This window comes from Erinaceus europaeus, chromosome 2, assembly GCF_950295315.1.
Source record: "Erinaceus europaeus chromosome 2, mEriEur2.1, whole genome shotgun sequence".
Taxonomy (NCBI): domain Eukaryota; kingdom Metazoa; phylum Chordata; class Mammalia; order Eulipotyphla; family Erinaceidae; genus Erinaceus; species Erinaceus europaeus.
In genome coordinates this window covers 164,227,884-164,251,795 of record NC_080163.1, presented here as the reverse complement: position 1 = coordinate 164,251,795, position 23,912 = coordinate 164,227,884, and the positions used below count along the sequence as shown (strand labels likewise).

General features: G+C 36.5%; 1 protein-coding gene across 2 annotated transcripts in view; it reads right to left on the bottom strand.

Annotated features, from left to right (window-relative positions):
• NETO2 (neuropilin and tolloid like 2) overlaps positions 1 to 23,912 on the bottom strand; it is a 92,578-nt gene that overhangs the window by 62,367 nt on the left and 6,299 nt on the right. For both annotated transcript variants that reach the window (XM_060185619.1, XM_060185618.1), the window contains exons 2-6: positions 20,283 to 20,339; positions 13,703 to 13,843; positions 10,344 to 10,592; positions 2,079 to 2,123; positions 1,867 to 1,994 (exon numbers count right to left, since the gene is read on the bottom strand). In XM_060185619.1, the coding sequence (XP_060041602.1) occupies positions 1,867 to 1,994; positions 2,079 to 2,123; positions 10,344 to 10,592; positions 13,703 to 13,843; positions 20,283 to 20,339 (620 nt within the window). The remainder of the gene's footprint in view (positions 1 to 1,866; positions 1,995 to 2,078; positions 2,124 to 10,343; positions 10,593 to 13,702; positions 13,844 to 20,282; positions 20,340 to 23,912) is intronic.

The following is a 23,912-nucleotide window of genomic DNA, read 5'->3' as shown; positions in this document are numbered from 1 at the left end:
AGCAATGCTTTATCAGTTGGCAATCCAGTATGTAGCCTGCTTATTTTTAACTTATTTTTGCCAGACTTCTCAAAGGTCTTTATGAATCCAACACCATTTTATTAATTTATGGGCTTAGTAGTTCCTAGATCAAGCAGGAAAGATAAGTTTATATTCTCAACTCAGTTAAGATGGGCTTCTGTGAGGCAGGCTGGTAGTATGGATCGACCTGTCAACACCCATGTTCAGTGGGGAAACAATTACAGAAGTCAGACCTTCCACCTTCTGCATCCCACAATGACCTTGCGTCCATACTCCCAGCAGGTTAAGGAGTAGGAAAGCTATCAGGGGAGGGGATAGGATTCGGAGTTCTGGTGGTGGGAATTCTGTGGAGTTGTACCTCTCTTATACTATGGTTTTGTTAGTATTCCCTCTTTATAAATAAAATAAAATAAAATAAAATAAAATAAAATAAAATATAGGCTTCTGTGTATAAAATGTTGAAGGAGACCCCAGTCAAAACCCCATCTCAAGGCCAAGTATATTAAAATAAGCCTCTTTGTTATCAACTTATGCTAGTGAAGATCTTTTCTAAACTACTGCTGACAATCATCTTTCTTTAAGGATTTTAATTTTATACAAGGGATTTCAAAAAGGTCACATGAGCCTTTGGCCTATTCCCCTTACTCTCAATATGGATGCTAATACCAAATTGTTATCATGTCTACTCCCAAGTACCCATAGGTTACTGAAATTAGCAAAGGGGATTTACACTACTAATTTAAGTATTTGTTCATTATTTATAGTAGTTATTTCTCTTCATTTTTAGTCCATAAAAATTACTTTCCTTTTAGTCTATACTTTTAAAAGGATAACTGTTGGAAGTCCGGTGGTAGTGCAGCAGGTTAAGTGCAAGTGGCGCAAAACACAAGGACCGGCATTAAGAATCCCAGTTCGAGCCCCCGGCTCTCCACCTGCAGGGGGGTCGCTTCACAGGCAGTGAAGCAGGTCTGCAGGTGTCTATCTTTCTCTCCCCCTCTCTGTCTTCCCCTACTCTCTCCATTTCTCTCTGTCCTATTCAACAATGATGACATCAGTTACAATAATAAAAAAAACAAAGGCAACAAAAGGAAATATCTCTTAAAAATCTTTTTAAAAAAAGGATAATTGTCATGTCCAGTGTTTCTAAGTGTTTTCTAACAGGTGGATTTTCAAGAATTTGATTATCCTAATTCTTTAGAAGTTTTCTTCCATCCTTCCTCACTCTTCCCCAACTCTTATTTATATCAATACACATCAAATACTATTTTAATTCTGCTAATATTCCTAGAAAAGGTTTAAAAGCAAAAAATTGTTAGCAATCAATTCAATCTGCCAGAGTTATGATCATCCTTGCCTAAAGTATTTTTAAAAGAAAGTTTTATGTGACTAGCAGAAGACAGCATAATTACAACATAGAACTAAAACTCAATAGTTTGTTTTTTTGGCTTTCACATTGCTATTATCAACTTTAAGGCTTTGGCAGGAGACATAAACCTCTGTAAACTATTTTCCTTCATGACAGATTTTTTTTCAGATTTATGATCATGTTGGTCAATACATAATACATAATACATAATTTCTTAAATTAGTGACCCACAGATTTAAATAAGCTTACAATGAGAATCATAATACATGTGTTATATTCCTAAAATGTGTACTTTAAGGTAATGGTAATAAGGCTGTAATCTTAGGTGACCAATAATGTGACTTAAGCAAAATTAATTTCTAAAAACTTAATTACCAGTTTATATAACTAGCAAATAACTGTACAAACCAAAACAACACACCAGAGAAATAATGGCTTGTGTTCTATCTAGTTTGAAGTAATTTGATACTAAATAATACCTTAGCTTTTGGAGTAGCTTTAATGGTCCATATGCAATCAACTGCTTGGCCAGGCTTTGTTTTCTCTTCTTGTTCCACCTGGCTAGACCGTACTATTCCATCAGCTCCTGAGAGTTCAAACTGACAATCTAGAAAGAATAGATGAAATGAAGTTCCAAGGAAAATAAGACTCATCCAAATTGCTATAAGGAAAAAGAGATTATATACTAAACCTGGGATGGGATTTAAAATACCTCCTAGGTAAGTAAAGTCAGGATCTGCAACAGAAAGAAGAAAATCATTGGCACTGAGATATTCCAGACTTACTTTTAAGGTTTGCTATCTTAAGTATTATCATATAGCAATGCAACAGAACAACAGAAAGTTTTTATTGTTGAAAACAACTGTTAACTGGTTATTCATATGCATACTCAGTGCTCCCTTATAAGATTTTTAAAATTATAATGTTTATACTTTTGATCACATCATGAAGTAACTTAAAAGCTACCTGAAAACACTAAAATCTGTCTGTTGAAAAAGTTTTTGATCCAAGACTTCCTGGTACTTATATCAGAAATCCTACTGATTGTTACCTCTGTATCTATCTATGTCTGCAAAATATATGTTACATCCCTTTAACTAATAATACTAAAAGGTCTGTTTTTCAGAGTGCCTCTATGAGAATCATGCTCTAGGGTGAAGTCTTAATATGTCAGAAATTTTTCTGGTCCACAGGCTAGAGGGGTAGTATTGACATATGCAATTACCCATAACTCTGATGTCTAGCTTCTGCCCTAAGGGTCCAGAAATTGTGTATAGAATAAATGGAATAAGTTCAATATCTTATGGCATCAAAAGAATGTACCTGCTATAACAACATCTGGACAGTGGCAGTTTTAAGCACCCATGCTCTGATGTTTTTCCTCTTAGAAATGTATTCTGGGGGATCGGGTGGTGGCTCAGTAGGTTAAGCGCATGTGGCACAAAGTGCAAGGACCGGCGTGAGGATCCCAGTGAGCCCCTGGGTCCCCACCTGTATGGGAGTCGCTTCACAGGCGGTGAAGCAGGTCTGCAGGTGTCTGTCTTTCTCTCCCCCTCACAATGAGGCTACAACAACAAGGGCAACAAAAGGGGGAAAAATGGTCTCCAGGAGTGGTAGATTCATGGTGCAGGCACCGAGTCCAGCAATAACCCCGGAGGAAAAAGAAATGTATTCTGATCTTTAAACCACCTGTTATTTGTGCCTGGACCTTTACTCCTGATACACGTTTCACTTTAATAAAAAAAAAAAAAATCTTTAATCTTCTCCATCCCTTTTGATGCAATGCATAATTTTATGAATAAATACTTAGAGGAAGATCAGGGTAAGGTTGCATACTAAACACCATCCCAGCTTGGAATATCCTGTGTGTGTCGCTTCAAACTTCTCCAGATAAAACTGCATGATAATTGAAGCTATGTTCTCTCAACCCCAAGACATGTCAGTCCCAGGGTCCTAGCTATGGTTCTCTACCTATATCAGCTATACTGTCAAAAGCAGTACAGCTAGCTACTCCAATGAAGAATGAATAACTAAACATAGGTGTGATAGGTGGTAATATTATTCAGCTTTAAAAAGGAATGAATCTTGAAACACTATGCTAAGTATATAAAACAGACACAAATAACCAGGCAGTTTTATGGCTAGGGATAAATAAAATTTAGAGACAGTAAATACTAGGGGTCAAAAAGTAGTGGACTGGGGTGTCAATATTTAATGAGTAGAGTTTCAGCTTGGAAAGATAAAAAAAAAGTTCTAGAAATGGATGTGATGGTTTTACAGTATTGTGAATATACTTAATATCAGTGATTCATATATTTTAAATGGTTAAAATAATGAATTTTATGTTATATATAATCATATGCATATAGAAAGTGGTAGGTTTAAGAGCTCTTTTTTTTTTTTTTTTTTACAATGGCTGGGGGGGGGTGAGATGACAAGGTAATATACAGGATACTCTACACAGTGACATAGTCCACAGAAATTTAAGAGACCATAGTTTATACCAAAACAAATGACTTAATAAACTAATCAAGTATTTGATTTTTTAAATTAAATCAATTAACTGAAAGAGCTAGAACTATTCAGTCAGATCTTTGCAAGCAATTTAGACTACCTAAAAGAATAAACAATGTTGTTAATGATTTGAATGTTTTTAGATATTAAAAAAAAATCAGACAACTTCATATGTGAAGATTTCATTGGATGAAGATCTTTTTCTTCTATCAGGCTTATGTATTATGACAGTAACTTTATATGGTTTATAGTTAAAATATCAATAAATGACAATAATATGTTTGAAATTTATAGCTTTATATTACATTTTACAGCAATTTAGAGTTTCCATATACACGTTTAATATTATGCTATTGACAGTAACATCAGTAATTTATGCAAGGGCCAGATGGTGTGTACCCAGCTGAGTGCATGCATTACCATGTTCAAGGAGCTGGGTTTAAGCCTCCAAGCCCCACATGCAGGGAGTAAGCTCCACAACTGTTGTAGTAGGGTGACAGGTGTCTCTCTCTTTCTTCTTCTCTACTTTTCCCTCCCCTCACAATTTCCCTCTGTCCTATCACAAAATCCAAGAGAACAACAACAAAGGAAACATGACTGCTGGGAGAAATGTATTCATAGTGTAGGCACTGAGTCTCAGTGATAACTGTGGTGGCAATAAAACATAAATTAATTAAAAGGAAAAGAATTATGCGATTTTCTAATTTATAGATGAAAAACATGAGTCAGAGTATTATTTTCTCAGTTCATACAGTCACAAAGTCAGAACTAATGCCAAGTCTCTAGACAGTATTTCTTATTCTACTATTTATGTGGTTGAGGGTTCTACAATTTTATCACTAAAGGAAAAAAAAAGTCTCAAAATAGATATACAACATTAAATACATCATGGCCATGAATAATTATTTAAATATATACTTATAAAATAAATTTTATGGGGAGTCCAGCTGTAGTGTGGGTTAAGCACATGTGGCATGAAGCACAAGGACCAACGTAAGGTTCCTGGTTCAAGCCCCCGCTCCACACCTGCAGGGAAGTCACTTCACAGGAGGTGAAGCAGGTCTCCAGGTGTCTATCTTTCTCTACCTTTCTCTGTATTCCCCTCCTTTCTGTTTCTCTCTGCCCTATCTAACAATGATGACATCAATAACAACAATAAAAAAATTACATAATGATAAACCTGAAAGAACTCCAAGCAAAATGATATAAAACTAGTATTTTTAAATTAATTTCTCAAATCTACTAGTTTTCTTGAGGTACATGCTCTTAGCAGATTGCTATTTCCTGGAAGTAACTGGATTAATTCCAAAACTATTAATAAAATAATTATAATATCCTAAAATTCTTCCCTGTATATAAGGAATTCTGATTAATTTTCCAGATAGCACCTATAACTTATTTCAGTACTGTTTTAGATTTAAATTTCTCTCGGTTTTTAATTCTGCTAAGGAGCTGAAATACTGACTTACTGACTCCTTATAATTGGGTTACTACTCTCAGATATAAGTTGCTACTTCCCTATCTTCCATTATGAAATTTGATAACCATTCCTAAAATATCTAGTACTAAAGACAACAATCTTAACAATAATTAATATTGTTATTAAAAATAATCATACAGCTGCTAGTAATTAGTGTCAATAATAATTGTTAATAATTTAATAAGCTGTATTGAAATACGTCTTTCAGTCTACTTAAAGGTTCTGAGACATTTTAGGCTAGAAATTTTTTCATTCTAGAAGTTTGGTATATAAAAACTAAACTTTCAATTCAAGATATTTTGATACCAGCTTGATATGAAAATATATATATATAGTACAAAAAAAATTTACCCTTAGTCACATTTAAATCATATAATTCAGTGATTGAAAGTATATGCGGGAGTCGGACTGTAGCGCAGCGGGTTAAGCGCAGGTGGCGCAAAGCACAAGGACCGGCATAAGGACCCCGGTTCGAACCCCGGCTCCCCACCTGCAGGGGAGTCGCTTCACAGGCGGTGAAGCAGGTCTGCAGGTGTCTATCTTTCTCTCCTCCTCTCTGTCTTTCCCTCCCTCTCTCCATTTCTCTCTGTCCTATCCAACAACGACAACAACAATAATAACTACAACAATAAAAAACAACAAGGGCAACAAAAGGGAATAAATAAATAAAATAAATATTAAAAAAAACACTAAAAAAAAGTATATGCAAAATGCTGTGCAACCATCATCACTATCCACTTAAGAAAAAATTAAAGACAAATTTTAGTGTAGTTCAATAACTACATTCATTTATATTTACTTTAATGAGTAAAAACTTGTCCATGATAGGGTGCTTATTTTGCTATGCATATAATCCAGGATCAAGCCCAGCACTCACAGCACTGGGGCAAGCCTTGTTGCTATGGTAACAGTCCCCCCCCCATATGAAAGTGTCAGCTCAGGGGTAGTGAAGTAGTAACAATAACAAAAAATGAAAATTACCATAAAACAACAATAAAAGAAACCTGACAACAAAAAAACTTTATTTCAACATTTATAGCATTTTAATTCTAATTGCTATAACATGAAAGCAGCCAACCTATCAATAGGTTATTCTTCAGTAGAGTGGATAAACAGTGAAACAACCAAGTAATGAAACATTCAGCATCAAAAATAAATGAGCTATCAAATCATGAAAAGGTATAGAGAAACCTCCAATACATATTACTAAGTGAAAGAAGTCAAGCTGAAAATACTATATACTCAGTGCATGATTTCAACTATATTATTCAGAAAAGAGCAATCTATTGAAAAAAATAAAAAAGGTTGCTGGAGAAAGGGGGAATTGGAAGGGCAGTGAATATCCTCTGTATGAGGATGCATGCTATGGTGCTATGCATGCTATTACTATGCATAAACTATGGCTTTGGATGGTAGTCACATGTATATGAAGGCTCAACAATTATAAATAAATATACCACCCTGATGCAGAATGCTGGTTTTGTAGTCTAAATCTATTCTTAAAAAGTAATGTCTAAATAAGACAAGCTTTGCTTTTTTGAAAATGCTTTTTTGTCTGTGGCTTTTTTGTCATTGAGAAGATATATACTAAAACAGTACTCAAGATTTTCTATGTTTACTCACAGAAAGAAAATCTTGACAATTCATGTAAAAGCAAATAATACAGCTGTATGTAAAGAATTGGCTAAGTTACATAAAACAAACAAAACATATTTAGAAAAACATCTGAATGGATGCATAAAGCAAACTCTAGTTTTATATGAATAGGGTTCTAAGGTTATAGACATGCTCCTTTTATTTGTGTAGGTTTTATTGCTTTTCAGTAACAAATGTTTAAATTTAAAGACGGGTGCTGTCTTTGTTGATCTCACAGCAGCCTATGACACGGTCTGGCACCATGGTCTCCTAGTCAAGATCTCAAGATGCCTGCCTCCATGGGTGGCCAACACTATATCATTTCTTCTCCAAAACAGAAGATTCCGGGTGCATCTGGGTGACAAGTCTAGCAGATGGAGACTTGTCTCAAGTGGCCTCCCCCAGGGCTCTGTTCTGGCTCCTACGCTATTTAATATTTACATCAATGACCTTCCAGAAACTTCTTCAAGGAAGTTCATCTACGCCGATGACATCTGCTGTGCAACTCAGGCATCAAAGTTCGACACACTCGAAGAAACACTCACGAAAGACATGTCTCTGATATCTGATTACTGTAAAAAATGGCGACTAATCCCTAGCACTGCAAAAACGGTATCATCTGTTTTCCATCTACACCATGCCTCGGCCTCGCGAGAGCTTAATGTGCACCTTGGCAATACGAGAATCCGGCATGACGCCCAGCCAGTCTATCTTGGCGTTACTCTTGATGGCACTCTGTCATTTCATGAACATTTCATAAAAACTGCAGCAAAGGTGGGCGCGAGGAATAACATCATTGCAAGACTGGCCAGCTCCTCATGGGGCGCAAGCGCTTCCACACTACGATCATCATCTCTGGCATTATGCTATTCCACTGCAGAATACTGCGCCCCAGTATGGTTCCGTAGCCCCCATGTCCACTTGGTCGATTCCAAATTATATTCCTCCATGAGGATAATTTCTGGAACCATCCGTTCCACCCCGGTTCCATGGCTGCCAGTTCTTAGCAACATCACCCCGCCAGATATTCGTCGGGATGCAGCATCATCTAAGTTCATTTCCCACGTCTACGCTCGACCGGACCTGCCAATATATGCGGATATCTTTGCCCACCCTGTCCAACGCTTGACGTCTCGTCACCCAATCTGGTCCCCTACGCCTACACTGAACTTCTCTGTTCCGGACTCTTGGAAACAGAGTTGGCAGTCAGCTGAGGTAAAGAACAAACACCTCATCACAGACCCCTGCAAGCGTCAACCCGGCTTTGACCTAGCACGTTATGCTTGGGCCCTCCTCAATCACTATCGAACAGGCCATGGCCGGTGCGCCGCTATGTTCCATCGCTGGGGAGCCAGAGACGACCCGAACTGCCCCTGCGGCTACAGACAGACTATGACCCACATAGTCAATGACTGCCACCTCTCCAGATTCAAAAGAGGTCTCGAAACTTTACATCAGGCTCAACCTGATGCTGTTGACTGGCTACGGAAGAAGGGCAAACGCTAGAAGAAGAAGTAACAAATGTCATGAAGACAGGCAAAAATTATAAAATAAATAGATATATAATAATATATAAAATATTCTTATACCAAATAACTTTTCATCTTGTTTGTAAGTTATTTGAAAACCTTTATTTTCAACTAGGGATATGTACATTTCCACAGACAGGATTCACAGTACTCACAATGTTCTTTACATACTATGGTGTAAAACAGGCAGAGTGAGATGAATAGACCAGCCCTCTTGCCCATATGTTCTCACCCCAATCCTCAGAACCTATAAAATTTGCTTTACATGATATAAAAATGGACATTATAAAGGCAAAAGAGAGGGCTAAACTAAAGATTATGAAAAGAAAAGGTGATGTAAAAATGGAGGCAGACATTGATATGGCTAGAAGCCTAGGAAAGATGGTAGGAGCAGAAGTCAGATGAGAAGAATATACTTCCCCCATGAATTTCCAGATAAAATGTATACTTTTGGAGTCCAGAATGCTCAGAAAACATATATCTGTTGTTTTTAGCTGCCAATTTTGTGGTACTCATAACTTTATGTCAAGTTATGGAAGCCTCAGCAAAGTAATAAAGAAAGGTATTCCCATTTTACCAACAGCACTTCTCCAGAACAAATATAATTTTAATTCTTATAGCTCTTAGGAGGGGGGGAAAAATACCTTTCCCCTCCAAGTGCAGGGCAGTACTTTCCTATTACACAGTGCATTTTTTCTATTTTGTCAACAGAATTCAATCTTCCCAGTTTTTTTTTAAGCCTGCCCCAAATAATTTTTGGTGAGGATTATAAATATGAGACATTTTGCTGAATTTAAAAAAAGTTACTTTTTCTATTATTGTCACCAGTGTTATGGTTGGGGCTCAGTGTCTGCATGATGACTCTACCATTTCTGGAAGCTATCCCCCGCCCCTTCCTTTTATTTGATAGGGTGCAAAGAAATCAAGAGGAAAGGGGAAGGAAGAGAGGGAAAGAGAAAGAGAGACAGCTGTAGCACTGCTTTACAACTTGTGAAGTTTCACCCCTGCAGGTGGGGAGAGATCCAGTTGAAGCCCAAGTCCTTGCAAAATTGTTTCATTCAAACAATTATGTCACCTCCTGGCCCCTGCTGAAATATTTTTAAATATATTTATTTTGGTGTTTTGGGCCTAGATGTATACTATAAAATAAAGGAACAAAGATATGATATTTAGTATCATATCTTTAATAACATGATGATATTTAAGTATATCATCATGTTATTGATGATATATTTAAATATATGAATAAAGAGGGGTTAGGTGGTGGTGCACCTGGTTGAGTGCATACCTTACCATGAGCAAGGACCCAGGTTTGAGCCTCAAGTCCCCACCTGCCAGGGGAAGCTTCATGAGCGATGAATCAATGTTGTAGGTCTTTTTCTTTCTCTCTTCTCTCTCTCCCTCTCTCTTTCACTACCTTCCCCATTACTCTCAATTACTCTCTGACTCTATCAAATAAATAAAATATTTAAAACAATAAATAAATCCAAGTTTAAAATAAATCTTTTTTAAAAATGTGATGTGGCCTGAAAAGTTTGCAAAGGGTGAGGTGCTGGACTTGCAAGCATAAAGTGCTGAGTTACATCCCTAACACCACATGTACAACAGTAATATTCAAGTTCTCTCTTTCATGAATAAATAAATTAATAAAAATGATGTCATTCTAACTTTTTTTTTCTTAATTCATGGATGGATTTCCCTTGGACCTTGTTAATTTCCTATTACTTTAATTTGATGAACTAAGCTTAAACTTCTAAAATTGCAGTGAAAGAGAAACAATGAAAAGATAGTATTTTACCTGGAATAAATGAGTATTTTGCTCGAAATCCCAGTCCTTCAAGTTCTTCATCAGAACTAAACTTAATCCACATGAATCTACCAGTTGATCTAATTAATGGAGGACTTTTCACACCACAGTAACGGTTTATAAGTGGAGAAAAACCGAATGGACCATCTCGAACTTCCAAGTGATCAAACCGACATTCAAATGACGGCTCTATATAATAATGTTCATCAAAGGTCAGCTCTATTCTTTGACGTGGAGCAGCTAGAAAATAAAGGAAGCAAAGTTAGGGCAAGATGAATAAGAGAAATAAATGAAAGTACTGCTATAAGTGAGGGACACAAAAAAAGTGCTGTTAATAGTTTATAGACAAGAATCATAATTAGGATAGTTAGATATAAAATTAATGTTACTTTCATATTAATTTTATTTCGTAATTTTTTTTTTGTTTGCCTCCAGGATTATCGCTGAGGTTTGGTATCAGCACTATAAATCCTTTGCTCCTGGGGGCCATTTTTTCCATTTTATTGGACAGGATAGAGAGAAATTGACAGAGATGGGGAATATAGAGAAGGAGGGTGAGTGAGTAAGAGTGAGAGAGACAAGAGACCTGTAGATGCTCTTCACCCCTAGTGAAGTGGACTTGCTGCAGGTGAGGAGTGCAGGCTTGAACCGGGTCCTTACGTGGATCCTTGTGCTTAGTACTATGTGCATTTAACCGGGTGTGCTACTGCCAGGCCCCCTTTAGTACAATTTTAGGTGTCTTTTTCTAATTTATTAGTGATTTAATGATGGCTTACAAGATTGTAAGATTGCAGTTACAGCTCCACACTGCATTCACCAACGAAGTCCCCCCTCAAAACTATAACCACCATAGTTACACACAAAGTCTTGGAGTTTGGCTATCTTTTATGTTGTTGCTGTTCATATGTTTCAATACTATATATTCCATATATCAGTAATAGCCTTTCACATCCTTACTTCACTAAGTATAATTACTTCAATTTTATATTAATAATGATACTTTATGGTCTGTCATTATCTTTCATGTATGCTATTTGTTAAGTTATAAATTAGTTAGACATACTTAAAAGCTAATGCTTAGCTCATGAGATATAATGAACCATGATGAATAAAAAATAAGCAGAAGAGCCAGGCAGTGTTGTACCCAGTAGAGCATACATATTACCAAGAGTTCAAGCCCTCCACTGTAGGAGGGAAAGCTTCTTGAGAGGTAAAACAGTGTTGCAAGTATCTCTCTTTCTCCCTGCCTCCCCTTTTCCTCTTAATTTCTCTCTCAAAAGCAGGAAGGAAAAAAAAAGCAGAAAAACACAAAGAATAATTATGTAACTACGAACATAAATTTGCAAAAACCTAAAAGTGATCAGTTTGCTTCTTCTTCTTTTGTTTCTTAATAGAGATAAATGACCAAATTTTTGCATCCTGAATAAATGACTTTTTTAAAAAGTTTTTATTTATAAAATGGAAACACTGACAAGACCATAGGATAAGAGGGGTACAACTCCACACAATTCCCACCACAGAACTCTATATCCCATTCCTTCCCCTGATAGCTTTCCTACTCTTTAACCCTCTGGTAGCATGGACCCAGGGTCTGGCTTCTGTAATTGCTCTCCCATGAATACGGGTATTGACAGGTCAATCCAAACTCCCAGCCTGATGACTTTTTTTCCCTTTTGTTGGCCATGTTTCTTTTTTAATTGGTGCTGTAGTTATTATTATTGTTGTTATTGATGTTGTCATTGTTGGATAGGACAGAGAGAAATGGAGAGAGGAAGGGAAGACAGAGGAGGAGAGAAAGATGAGACACCTGCACACCTGTTTCACTGCCTGTGAAGCGGCTCCCCTGCAGGTGGGGAGCCTGGGACTCGAACCGCGATCTTTAACACTGGTCCTTCCGCTTCGCACCACGTGTGCTTAACCGGCTGTGCTACCTCCCGACTCCCAATAAATGACTTTTTTAAGTACAGGTCTGAAGGAGTTCTTCCTGAATGGTGATTCTTATATAATCATTGTCTGTAACATAATTCTCTATTAACAAACTTGTCATTCTTAACATCTAAAGAAAGTGTGAAGATAATCCATTTTAAGTAGAATTTTTACTTTTCTAGATTTAGATATCTCTTTATGTCTTTAATATTACCGAGAGAGAGAGAAATAGAGGAAGGGAATAAAACATATCATATCATCAAACCCAGAAAGTTTGTTTCTTTTCTATCCTCTTAAAAGAATTTTTTTAAATTTCTTTATTGGGGAATTAATGTTTCACATTTGACAGTAAATATAATAGTTTGTAAATGCATAAAATTTTTCAGTTTTCCATATAACAATACAATCTCCACTAGGTCCTCTGTCATTCTTCTTGGACCTGTATTCTCCCCTAACCCCCCACCCAAGAGTCTTTTACTTTGGTGCAATACGCCAATTCCAGTCCAGGTTCTAGTTGTATGTTCTCTTCTGATCTTGTAAAAAAAAAAAATTTTTTTTTAAGTGTCACCAGGGTTATCATTAGGGCTCAGTGCCTACATGACAAATTCACCACTCCTGGTGGCAACTCCATTCCTTTATTTATTTATTTATTTATTTATTTATTTTTAAGAGAGAGAAATTGTGAAGGAATGGTGAGCCAGAAAGGAAGAGAAAAAGAAGAATCTGCAGCAATGCTTCAGCGCTTGTGAAGCTTCCTCCTTTCAGGTGGGGAGAGGGATCTTGAACTCAGGCCATAGCACATGGTATAGCATATACTCTACTGGGTATACCACTGCAAGACTCTAAAACTTTTGTTTCTTTCTCTCTCTTTACTTTTTTTTGCCTCCAGGGTTATAGCAGGGGCTGGGTGCCAGCACTATGAATCCACTATGAATTGGCTCCTGAAGGCCAATTTTCCCTTTTTTTGTTGTGGTTGTTGTTATTGTTATTATTGTTATTGCTGTTGCTGTTAGATAGGACAGAGAGAAATCAACAGACAGGGAAAGAAAGATAGAGATAACTGCTGACCTGCTTCACCACCTGTGAAGCGGCCCTCTGCAGGTGGGGAGCCAGGGGTTTGAACCAGGATCCTTAAACTGGCCCTTGTTCTTGGCACCATGTGGGTGATTAACCTGCTGTGCTACCACCTGACCCCAAAAGTTTGTTTCTTATCAATGAAGTTTTTCAAATACACTGATTAATCTAATTGAGTTATATTTTATGAAATCAAAAATTCCTATAAAAATTTAGCATTCAGCGTGCAAATTCAATTACATATTTAATTCAAATCCAGACATTTTGTTTAAACTGGTCTACACTCCATATAACATTAGAGTATTTAAATAAAATAACAATCTACCCAATAAAATAAAATGATCAAATACCTTCCAAAATGTAGATACATTCCTTGTTTGGTGGGTATGAGTCAGGATAATTTGGTGAAGCAAAGTGACCTCCATTGCTAGTTCGAACCCAAATGCCACACTGTGTACCAGGAATGTGCTTGATTCCCATATTTTGCCCATCTTGGGGAAACAAAGCATTTAAAATATTAATTATAACAAAAGAGAACAGCCTCCATCTCTCACAATTTTTCCAAATAATTGTTCACTCTATGTTACATATATAAATAATTTTGTGGGGATCATTTCCACATTTAACACAATAAACTGAATTAAGTGAAAGAAAGGTAAGTTGAAGCTGTGCTTGTTAGAAGAGAAAAAGTTGGCCATGTAAAAGAACAGGGATGCAAAATGTTTAGATTTTATAAGGGCAAAACCATGTGGGAGAATCTGATAAATCCAAGAAATCTAAGACATACTATAAAATCCAGTCCTAACATACAAATAAAAGGATTCTAAGAGCTTATCTCTGGTATAGTATCTATCTCTATGTTTAATACAAAGGATAAATATAATTCCAAGATTACAAGATTTTAGTTAATAATTATAAATTTAATATATATATTATCCTCCATTCCTTCCCAGACTATATTAACCAACAGCAAAAAAATCTTTGTTTTATAGAATATAAAATCAGGGGTAGGCAGCATAATGGTTATGCAAAGAGACTCTCAAGGCTGAGACTCTAAAGTTCCAGGTTCAATCCCCCACACCATCATAAGCCAGAGCTGGGCAGTTCTCTGGTTAAAAAAAAAAAGTGTAAAAGCAATGAGGCAGATAAAACAGTAATCAGCAGTACTACTAGGTATCTCTGAAAATGAGGATAATAGCTATTGTGGTGAAACTGTACTTTTAAGAAACATGAAGCTTGGTTAAAAGATAAGGATTAATTTTATTTCCAATACCCTCTTCCCTCCTCCATAAATCTAGGCAGCTACTGTATCATCAGAAAACTGGAGATTACTTCTTATTCTGGCCTTGGACCAAATGAGGCTTGCACCCTGTGACTGTGAATAAAGTTCTACTGGAATTATATCATACATATTCATGTGCATGATGTCTATCACTGCTTTCACATATAACAAAAGAGCTGAGAAGCTGGGCTAGAGACTATAAGGTCTGCAAAGCCTTGACTATTTACTATCTGGACCCTTTCAAAAAGTTTTTCAATTTCCTGGTTTAAATGACAGAGTTGAAGAAGGATTAGTAGAGACACCTAGAAAGAAAACAAAGATTTTTTAAAAAAATAGGAATACCTTAAAGACAGAATAGAGAAAATGGAGAAGTAGAATACTTAAAAAAGAAAAAGCTCCTCAGTCAAAAGAAAAATGTTTATACTGACAAAGGTCAATGAGTAACTGAAGGTAAACCCTGAATAATGAGGTAATCAGAATTATAATCTAACTGTATGAAATGGACAATACAGATGCAAAGTAAATGAACATTTATGCTGGGAGCAAAGGATAGGCAGCTAAAAGAGTGTTTTTAGCTAAAAAAGCTAAAAGAGTGTTTATCTCCATGGAGCAGACCCCAGTCTGCGGACTGATTTTTTTTTTCTAGTTAATTTTTTAGACTGCTTTGAGTTTTGTCATGTGTATGTATAACTTTGATGAAAATTAAAAATTCAACTAGAAAATTACACTGGCTGATCTTTCATAATGGAGAACAGTAAAATAGGCTTAAAGGGCCTTGGAGAAGATACTGATGGAAATGTTTCATTTATCCACATTGAATAAATGAAACATTGGTTTTTTGGGGTTTTTTTTTTTGGATGAAGTATGAATCTCATTTGGTTTTTGGACAAAATCCATACTTCTACTAGAAGTTATTAATGTTGCCAATTTTAAACCATTTATTTGGGCAAGACTTTATATGGACAATTTATTACTATAGCTGAACTCAGTTAAACTGAGGGCTAATAGGTTGACTAGAAAGCTCTTGGTCGAAGAGGAACAAAGGAACCCTAAAGCAACCAGAAGGACAGAAATCACCAAAATTAGAGCAGAAATAAACAACATCGAAAATAAGAGAACCATACAGAAGATCAATGAGGCCAAATGTTGGTCCTTTAAAAAATTAAACAAGATTCACAAACCCCTAGCCAGACTCACTAAACAAAAAAGGGAGAAGACTCAAATTCACAGAATTGTAAACGATAGAGGAGATATCACAACTGACACCACAGAAATCCAGAAAATCATGCGAGACTTCTACGAAGAACTATACACCACCAAGCTAGAAAATCTGGAAGAAATGGAACAATTCCTAGAAACATATGCCCTTCCAAAACTGAACCAAGAAGAACTACAAAACCTAAATGCACCAATCACAGACAAAGAAACTGAAACTGTTATTAAGAATCTCCCCAACAACAAAAGTCCTGGACCAGATGGCTTCACAAACAAATTCCACAAAACCTTCAGGAAATAGTTAATACCCATACTCCTAAAGATTTTCCAGAAGATCGAAGAAACAGGGACACTCCCCTCCACCTTCTATGAAGCCAACATCACTCTGATACCAAAAGCAGATAGAGACACAACAAAAAAGGAAAACTACAGACCAATATCTCTGATGAACAGATGCCAAAATATTAAACAAGATCTTGGCCAACTGGATACAACAGCGTATCAAAAAGATTATTCATCATGACCAAGTGGGATTCATCCCAGGAATGCAAGGCTGGTTCAACATATGTAAGTCAATCAATGTCATTCACCACATCAATAAAAGCAAAGCCAAAAACCACATGATTATCTCAATAGATGCAGAGAAAGCCTTTGACAAAATCCAACACCCATTCATGCTCAAAACTCTACAAAAAATGGGAATAGACGGGAAATTACTCAAGACAGTGGAATCCATATATAGCAAACCAACAGTCAACATCATACTCAATGGACAGAAGTTGAAAGCATTTCCCCTCAGATCAGGGACTAGACAGGGCTGCCCACTATCATCATTACTCTTCAACATAGTATTGGAAGTTCTTGCCATAGCAATCAGGCAAGAGAAAGAAATCAAAGGAATACAGATTGGAAGGAAAGAAGTCAAACTCTCACTATTTGCAGATTACATGATAGTATATATAGAAAAACCTAAAGAATCCAGTAGAAAACTACTGGAAGTTATTAGGCAATATAGCAAGGTGTCAGGCTACAAAATCAATGTACAAAAATCAGTGGCATTTCTATGCAAACACTAAAACTGAAGAAGAAGGCATCCAGAAATCACTCCCATTCACTGTTGCAACAAAATCAATAAAATACCTAGGAGTAAAGCAGACAAAAGAAGTGAAAGACTTGTATACTGAAAACTATGAGTCACTCTGAAAGGAAATAGAAACTGATACCAAGAAATGGAAAGACATCCCATGCTCATGGATCGGAAGAATAAATATCATCAAAATGAACATTCTCCCCAGAGCCATATACAAATTTAATGCGATACCCATCAAAGTTCCACCAAGCTTCTTTAAGAGAATAGAACAAAAACTACATTCATTTATCTGGAACCAGAAAACACCTAGAATTGCCAAAACAACCTTTAGGAAAAGAAACAGAAATGGAGGCATCACACTCCCAGATCTCAAACTATATTATAATGCCATCATCATCAACACAGCCTGGTACTGGAACAAAAATAGGCACACAGACCAGTGGAACAGAATTGAAAGCCCAGATCTAAACCCCCACACCTATGGACATCTAATCTTTGATAAGGGGGCCCAAAGTATTAAATGGAAGAAGGAGGTAAATGGTGCATTCAATAAATGGTGCTGGGAAACTGGGTTATAACATGCAGAAGAATGAAACTGAACCACCTTATCTCACCAGAAACAAAAATCAACTGCAAATGGATCAAAGAACTGGAGGTCAGACCAGAAACTATCAAATACTTAGAGGAAAACATTGGTGAAACACTTTCCCACCTAAACCTTAAGGACATCTTTGATGAAACAAACCCAATTGCAAGGAAGACTAAAGCAGAAACAAACCAATAGGACTAAATCAAATTGAAAAGCTTCTGCACAGCCAAAGAAACTATCAAACAAACAAGGAGACCCCTCACAGAATGGGAGAAGATCTTCACATGCCAAACATCAGACAAGAGACTAATCACCAAAATATACAGAAAACTCAGCAAACTTAGCACCAAAAAAGCAAATGACCCCATCCAAAAATGGGCAGAGGATATGAACAAGACATTCACTTCAGAGGAGACCCAAAAGGCTAACAAACACATGAAAAACTGTTGCAGGTCGCTGATTGTCAGAGAGATGCAAATAAATATAACATTGAGATACCACCTCACTCCTGTGAGAATGGCATACATCAAAAAGGACAGCAGCAACAAATGTTGGAGAGGCTGTGGGGACAGAGGAACCCTTCTACACTGCTGGTGGGAATGTAAACTGGTCCAGCCTCTCTGGAGAGCAGTCTATAGAACTCTCACAAGGCTAGACATAGACCTTCCATATGACCCAGTAATTCCTCTCCTGGGGATATACCCCAAGGATTCCATAATGCCCAACCAAAAAGATGTGTGTACTCCTATGTTCATAGCAGCACAATTCATAATAGCTGAAACCTGGAAGCAACCCAGGTGCCCAACAGCAGATGAGTGGCTGAGAAAGCTGTGGTACATATACACAATGGAATACTATGCAGCGATTAAGAACAATGAGCCCACCTTATCTGACCCATCTTAGACAGAGCTAGAAGGAATTATGTTAAGTCAGCTAAGTCAGAAAGATAAAGATGAGTATGGGATGTCCCCACTCATCAACAGAAGCTGAGAAAGAAGAACAAAAAGGGAAACTAAAAGCAGGATCTGATTAAATTGAGAGCAGGGCACCAATGTAAAAATCCTGTGGTGAAGGGGAGGGTGGACATTGGGCTTCCCAGCATGGCGGGGAGTGGAGGGGCAGGGGTGGGTAGTGGGGATGGGACACAGTCTTTTGGTGGTGGGAGTGGTGTTTATGTACAATCCTATTAAAGTGTAAACATATAAACCACTATTTAATTAATATGAGAGGTGAAAAATTGATCATATGTCTAGAACTTCTTAAAACACAGACTGACTCTTTTTAATACATAGGCTGTCTTTGATATGTCGTCTCTCCCAAAAGCCTAGACCAGGGAGAACAGAAGCAACCGGTAGCACAGCTATATACAAGATGCTGGGTATTATACCCCAAACCCTATCAAAGGGACTTTCCAAAGTTAACCCTATCACCAAATAATGTGATGATAACAATAACTATCCATTGTCTTCTTGAACCCTAAGACAACAGGAACCTCACATTTCCACTATAGAGCCTATATTTCCCCCAGTCCTGGAACCTTAGGGTGAGGCCCACTTTTCTGCATGCTGCTCCCAATTCAAATCAAGTAATATTGCATCCGTGGATCGCAACCTAATCAACACAACGAGTGCCACCCCAGCATGCTTCACTTCAGACTGTGACCAGAGACTTCAGGTGTGGAATGACAACCCTTCAGCTTCATCACTCAGGTAAGACCTTTCCTTTCATAGTATTCTCTAATTCCATTTCAGGTGTTCCACTCCCCAATAAAGTCCCCAAACCTAGATATAGTCCAGGTCCCCTGAGATAGAGCATAGGTTCACCTGTGCCCAGAAACTAGGGGAAAAATATATACCTGAAAGCAGAAGTACATAAGAGCATGCAGGGAATACCCCCCAACACTTCATCTGCACTATTCCAGTCTTTAGGTCCATGATTGTTCAACAATTTGTTTAGCTTTGTATGTTAACTCTCTTTTCAGCCACCAGGTTCCGGATGCCAGCAAGATGCAGACCAGACTTCCCTGGACAGACAACCCCATCAATGTGCACTGGAGCTCCACTTCCTCAGAGCCCCACCCTACTAGGGAAAGAGAGAGGCAGACTGGGAGTATGGATCGACCAGTCAACGCCCATGTTCAGCGGGGAAGCAATTACAGAAGCCAGACCTTCCACCCTCTGTAAACCACAACAACCCTGGATCCATACTCCCAGAGAGATAAAGAATGGGAAGGCTATCAGGGGAGGGGATGGGATATGGAGATCGGGTTATGGGAATTGTGCAGATTTGTACCCCTCTTATTCTATGGTTTTGTTAATGTCTCCTTTCTTAAATTAAAATAATAATAATAATAAAAAGAAAGCTCTTGGTCATTCAAATACTCAGTGGAATTAATGGAAAGCACACTCAAAAGTTAGAATCCGGGATCTGGGTGGTAGTGCAGCAGGTTAAGTGTAGGTGGCGCAAAGCACAAGGACCGGCATAGGGATCCTGGTTCAAGCCCCCGGGCTCGATAGACACCTGCAGGGGGATTGTTTCACAGATGGTGAAGCAGGCCTGCAGATGTCTATCTTTCTCTCCCCCTTTCTGTCTTCCCCTCCTCTCTCCATTTCTCTCTGTCCTGTCCAACAAGGGCAACAACAATAACAACAAGGGCAACAAAAGGGAATAAATTAAAAAAAAAAAAGTTAGAATCCTTCCAGATAAACCATCACACTATTCTGAACATACAGTAAGTTATTTTAAGTTCTTTACCTTGGGTCTTTTGGGCCACTGCAATCCCTTCCACAACAAGTATTGTTATTAACAGAACTAGAGAAATAACAGAAAAGATAAGTTAAATTGAATCTATATTACATATAATGAGTTTATAAAGAATATCAGAAGATGAAAGAGATGAACTAAAATCATTATTTCTTATTAACATGCTCTCAATATTTTCAAGGGTTAATGATAAGCTCTCACTTACTATTTGACATTTAACCCAAGAAGACATAATTGATTTTGTACTCGTTTATATAAACACTAACAGACATGCATTTCAAGTGTTTTTAAGATGAATTTTAAAGAGTGGGGTTTTTTGTCACAAACTTTGCTGACTCTAATTATTCCTGTATTTACTGTAACCTATCTCAAAGACTTTAAATCTGTTGTGGCTAGCTCACTCAACTAGATTACCTGAATCTGAGGATCATTCATAACAAAGACAGAACTAGTCTGTAGGGGTAGCAGTCTCCTAGAAATCAATTCATGATATCTTTGTCATTGTACTATGCTTTGTGTCCTGGGTTACGAAAGTTAGCATTTGTAAAATCAAGCTTTATTTTCAAGCAAGACTTCTGAGACTCAGTGAACAGCATATTAAATTGTTCTTGTGCATGTTCTGAAGATTATTTTAAACATTTTCTTTTTATAAATGCTGTACTGATTATCAGTCACTCTCCCTTTCAATGTAAACCCTACTACTAGCCTGCCCCAAACTCCTACATGGACTAACATTTTTATTATTTACTCAGTCAATAAGTGAACTGGGCTGAAAGCTGGTATGTGGCAAACACTGTATCCATCTATGTCCAAAGTTCATGCTATTTAACTGTTATATTTTGCTTTATCTCTCCCCTACCCTATCTCTGTGTCATCAGTGCCAGCCCAGTTCACTTTTTTGTAAAATGTGGATGTTAAACTAACAAGACCAGCCTCATAAGCTGTTGTGTGGCTTTTACATGCTATTATATATATATATATATATATATATATATATATATATATATATATATGATCAATATTAAACTAAAGTATCATCTTCAAGGAGTCAATCTATTGTCAAAGACTATCTCCAATGCAGGGTAAACAGGATTTTAACAGGGACTATACAGAAGGCATGATGGAAGCAGAAGAAACGATTCATTCTGCAGAGTTGAGAGAGATAAAGAAAATTTCAGGGAAAAAAAAAGTATATCCCACTTCAGTCTTATATAGAATTTGAATTCAGAAACATCTGTGATAAAAACATGAAGACATAAAGTACTTATCTATAGGGGTATGAGTAATAACAGTACTGATCAAAGATGTGGTTTATCAGGTCAGACACACTATGATGAGATCTGACTGTAAAAAGTCCCAAGTGCCATGGTAAGGAGCTTGGATTTTTTTACTATAATAAGTGTATAATAATATCATATTTGTGTTTCAGACCCATATTCTTTATGACTTTAAAAGGGAGAAGGTCATCTAGGAAGCAAAAATGATGAAATCTTGATGCAGAGTAGTTGTGGTAGAAATGAAAAAGAGGACTCATAAATCATCTATAATATGATCTAGATGTAGTCAACTGCCACTGGTAACTTAGAGGTAGTTAGGAGTGAAGGAGATGGAGACAATAAAAATATTGAAAACTGACTGGCAGATTCACATATCAGTATCCAATATAAAGATAGTTCTTGATATGGAAACGTTTATAACGTCTAATAATTAAATGTTATTATCTTTAGTTTCCTATGCCCTTGCTGACCTTTGGTCTTCTCTCTCTTCTGTTAACAACTTTGATTTCCCCTTTTGTTTTTCTTGATTGCTAATAATGTTGAAGAGTTTTCATTATGTAGGAACCATCCTTCCTTCAAACATTTTATATCTTTGTACTAGACTGGAGTTAAAGGAATGCAATCTTAAAATACTTATTTTTAAAGATACAATATTTTTTACTAAACAAGCTCAGAGTAACATTAGGTAAGCAACAATTCAACAAATAACACACCCATCTGTATCAATTTATAGTGTTAAAAGATGCTGTTATACCTCAAGAAGGTATAACATTCACATTATATACTGGTCATTTTATACTGGTCACATTATATACTGGTACACCTTTCTTTCTGAATCACAGCTATAACAACCTACCAATTTCACAATTTATTAGTTTTTACATGTATAATTTACTGTATATAAGCAAGTTATATAAAATCAGGCAGGCAGGGCAAAAAAATCAACAAACCGAAATCAAGACAGCAACAGTAAAACAATGGCAATTGTGTCAGGAAAAATTTATAATGATCAATAAATATTTTTGTAAAACAAATTTATAAAATTCACAATGCAACATTTAGATTATATTAAAATAAAACTATAGATAAATGAAATTATTACAACCCTTTCTACTTTATTTAGAAGGCTGTTTAGAATTATCTTTTTATCCAAATGTTAAAAAATACTCATAACTAAATAAACTAGATGAGCTGAGCACACTTAATATAAAAAATAAATAAATAAATAATAAAAATAAAAATGATATACAAAGAACCAGGCAAACCTATACAACAATTAAGAATAGAAATATTTAGTGATGCATGTTAGTTGTGACTATTAATCATTCAAAATTTTATATCATAATAAACATGTTTCCTCTGAATTGTGCAATATGATCTCTGTAAATCACTTATTACAATCAGGCTGAGATATTAAAGCAAACTCCATTAATATCAAGCTCTGGAATATTTAGTACATGAAAAAGTACGGTGGTGCTTTTTTATGTCTTTAGTTCCACCCTATGGGTCTGTTTCCTTTTTCCTATGGCCATCAATCATTTATCAAATAAAGAAATAGTTCACACTTTGAATTCAAAGACAATGTACCCAAGAAGATACTAATTCTGTAAAATAGAAATCCATGCCCCAATAAAATCCCTAAATTTCATAACCATATAGCTGGCTATCTAGAGAACAGCTTGTAACATAATGTTTGAAAAAGGTAGTGTCCATCATTTATACCTTTAATCCAGGTTCTGGAGTTCAATCCAGGCCTTGCAATGACCCACATAAAGACCCAATTTTAAAATGGTTTAAATGACAAAAATCACATTATCATCCAAGGTGTAAGACACAAACTCTCAAAGCTACTCCTTCTATTTCATTTCCTTTTATCCTGAATTACTGTCATATTAGCTTGATGTAGAGCCTTGTCCCCCAGATCTTCTAATTTAAAAATCCTACTTTCAGTTGCAAACTGCAAGCCAGGCTTATTCTTTTCACTTCTTTTTTCTTTCCCCCCTTACTACTTCTTAATAGTGACAACTCTCAATATGATATTGGAAAGAAAACAAAACAGGTATGTATAGATAATATAACTGAAATACCTGGAAGATCATTACACCTATTATATGTACAATTTCTCCATTATAGTAGCCAAGAATGAACAGATGAACTAGGGTATTTCTCCATTTAAAAGCACCTGCCCAGAATTTAGTGACTTCAAAAACAAAAATGTTTACACAGCTGGCCAAAACTACCCCTACAGAAAGCTGAAAATCTAGTCTTCATTTTATCTGTGAGTTGAACTAAAATTCAGAGAATTAATGAAGGATAAATGGCTATCTGGAAACAACTATTTCTG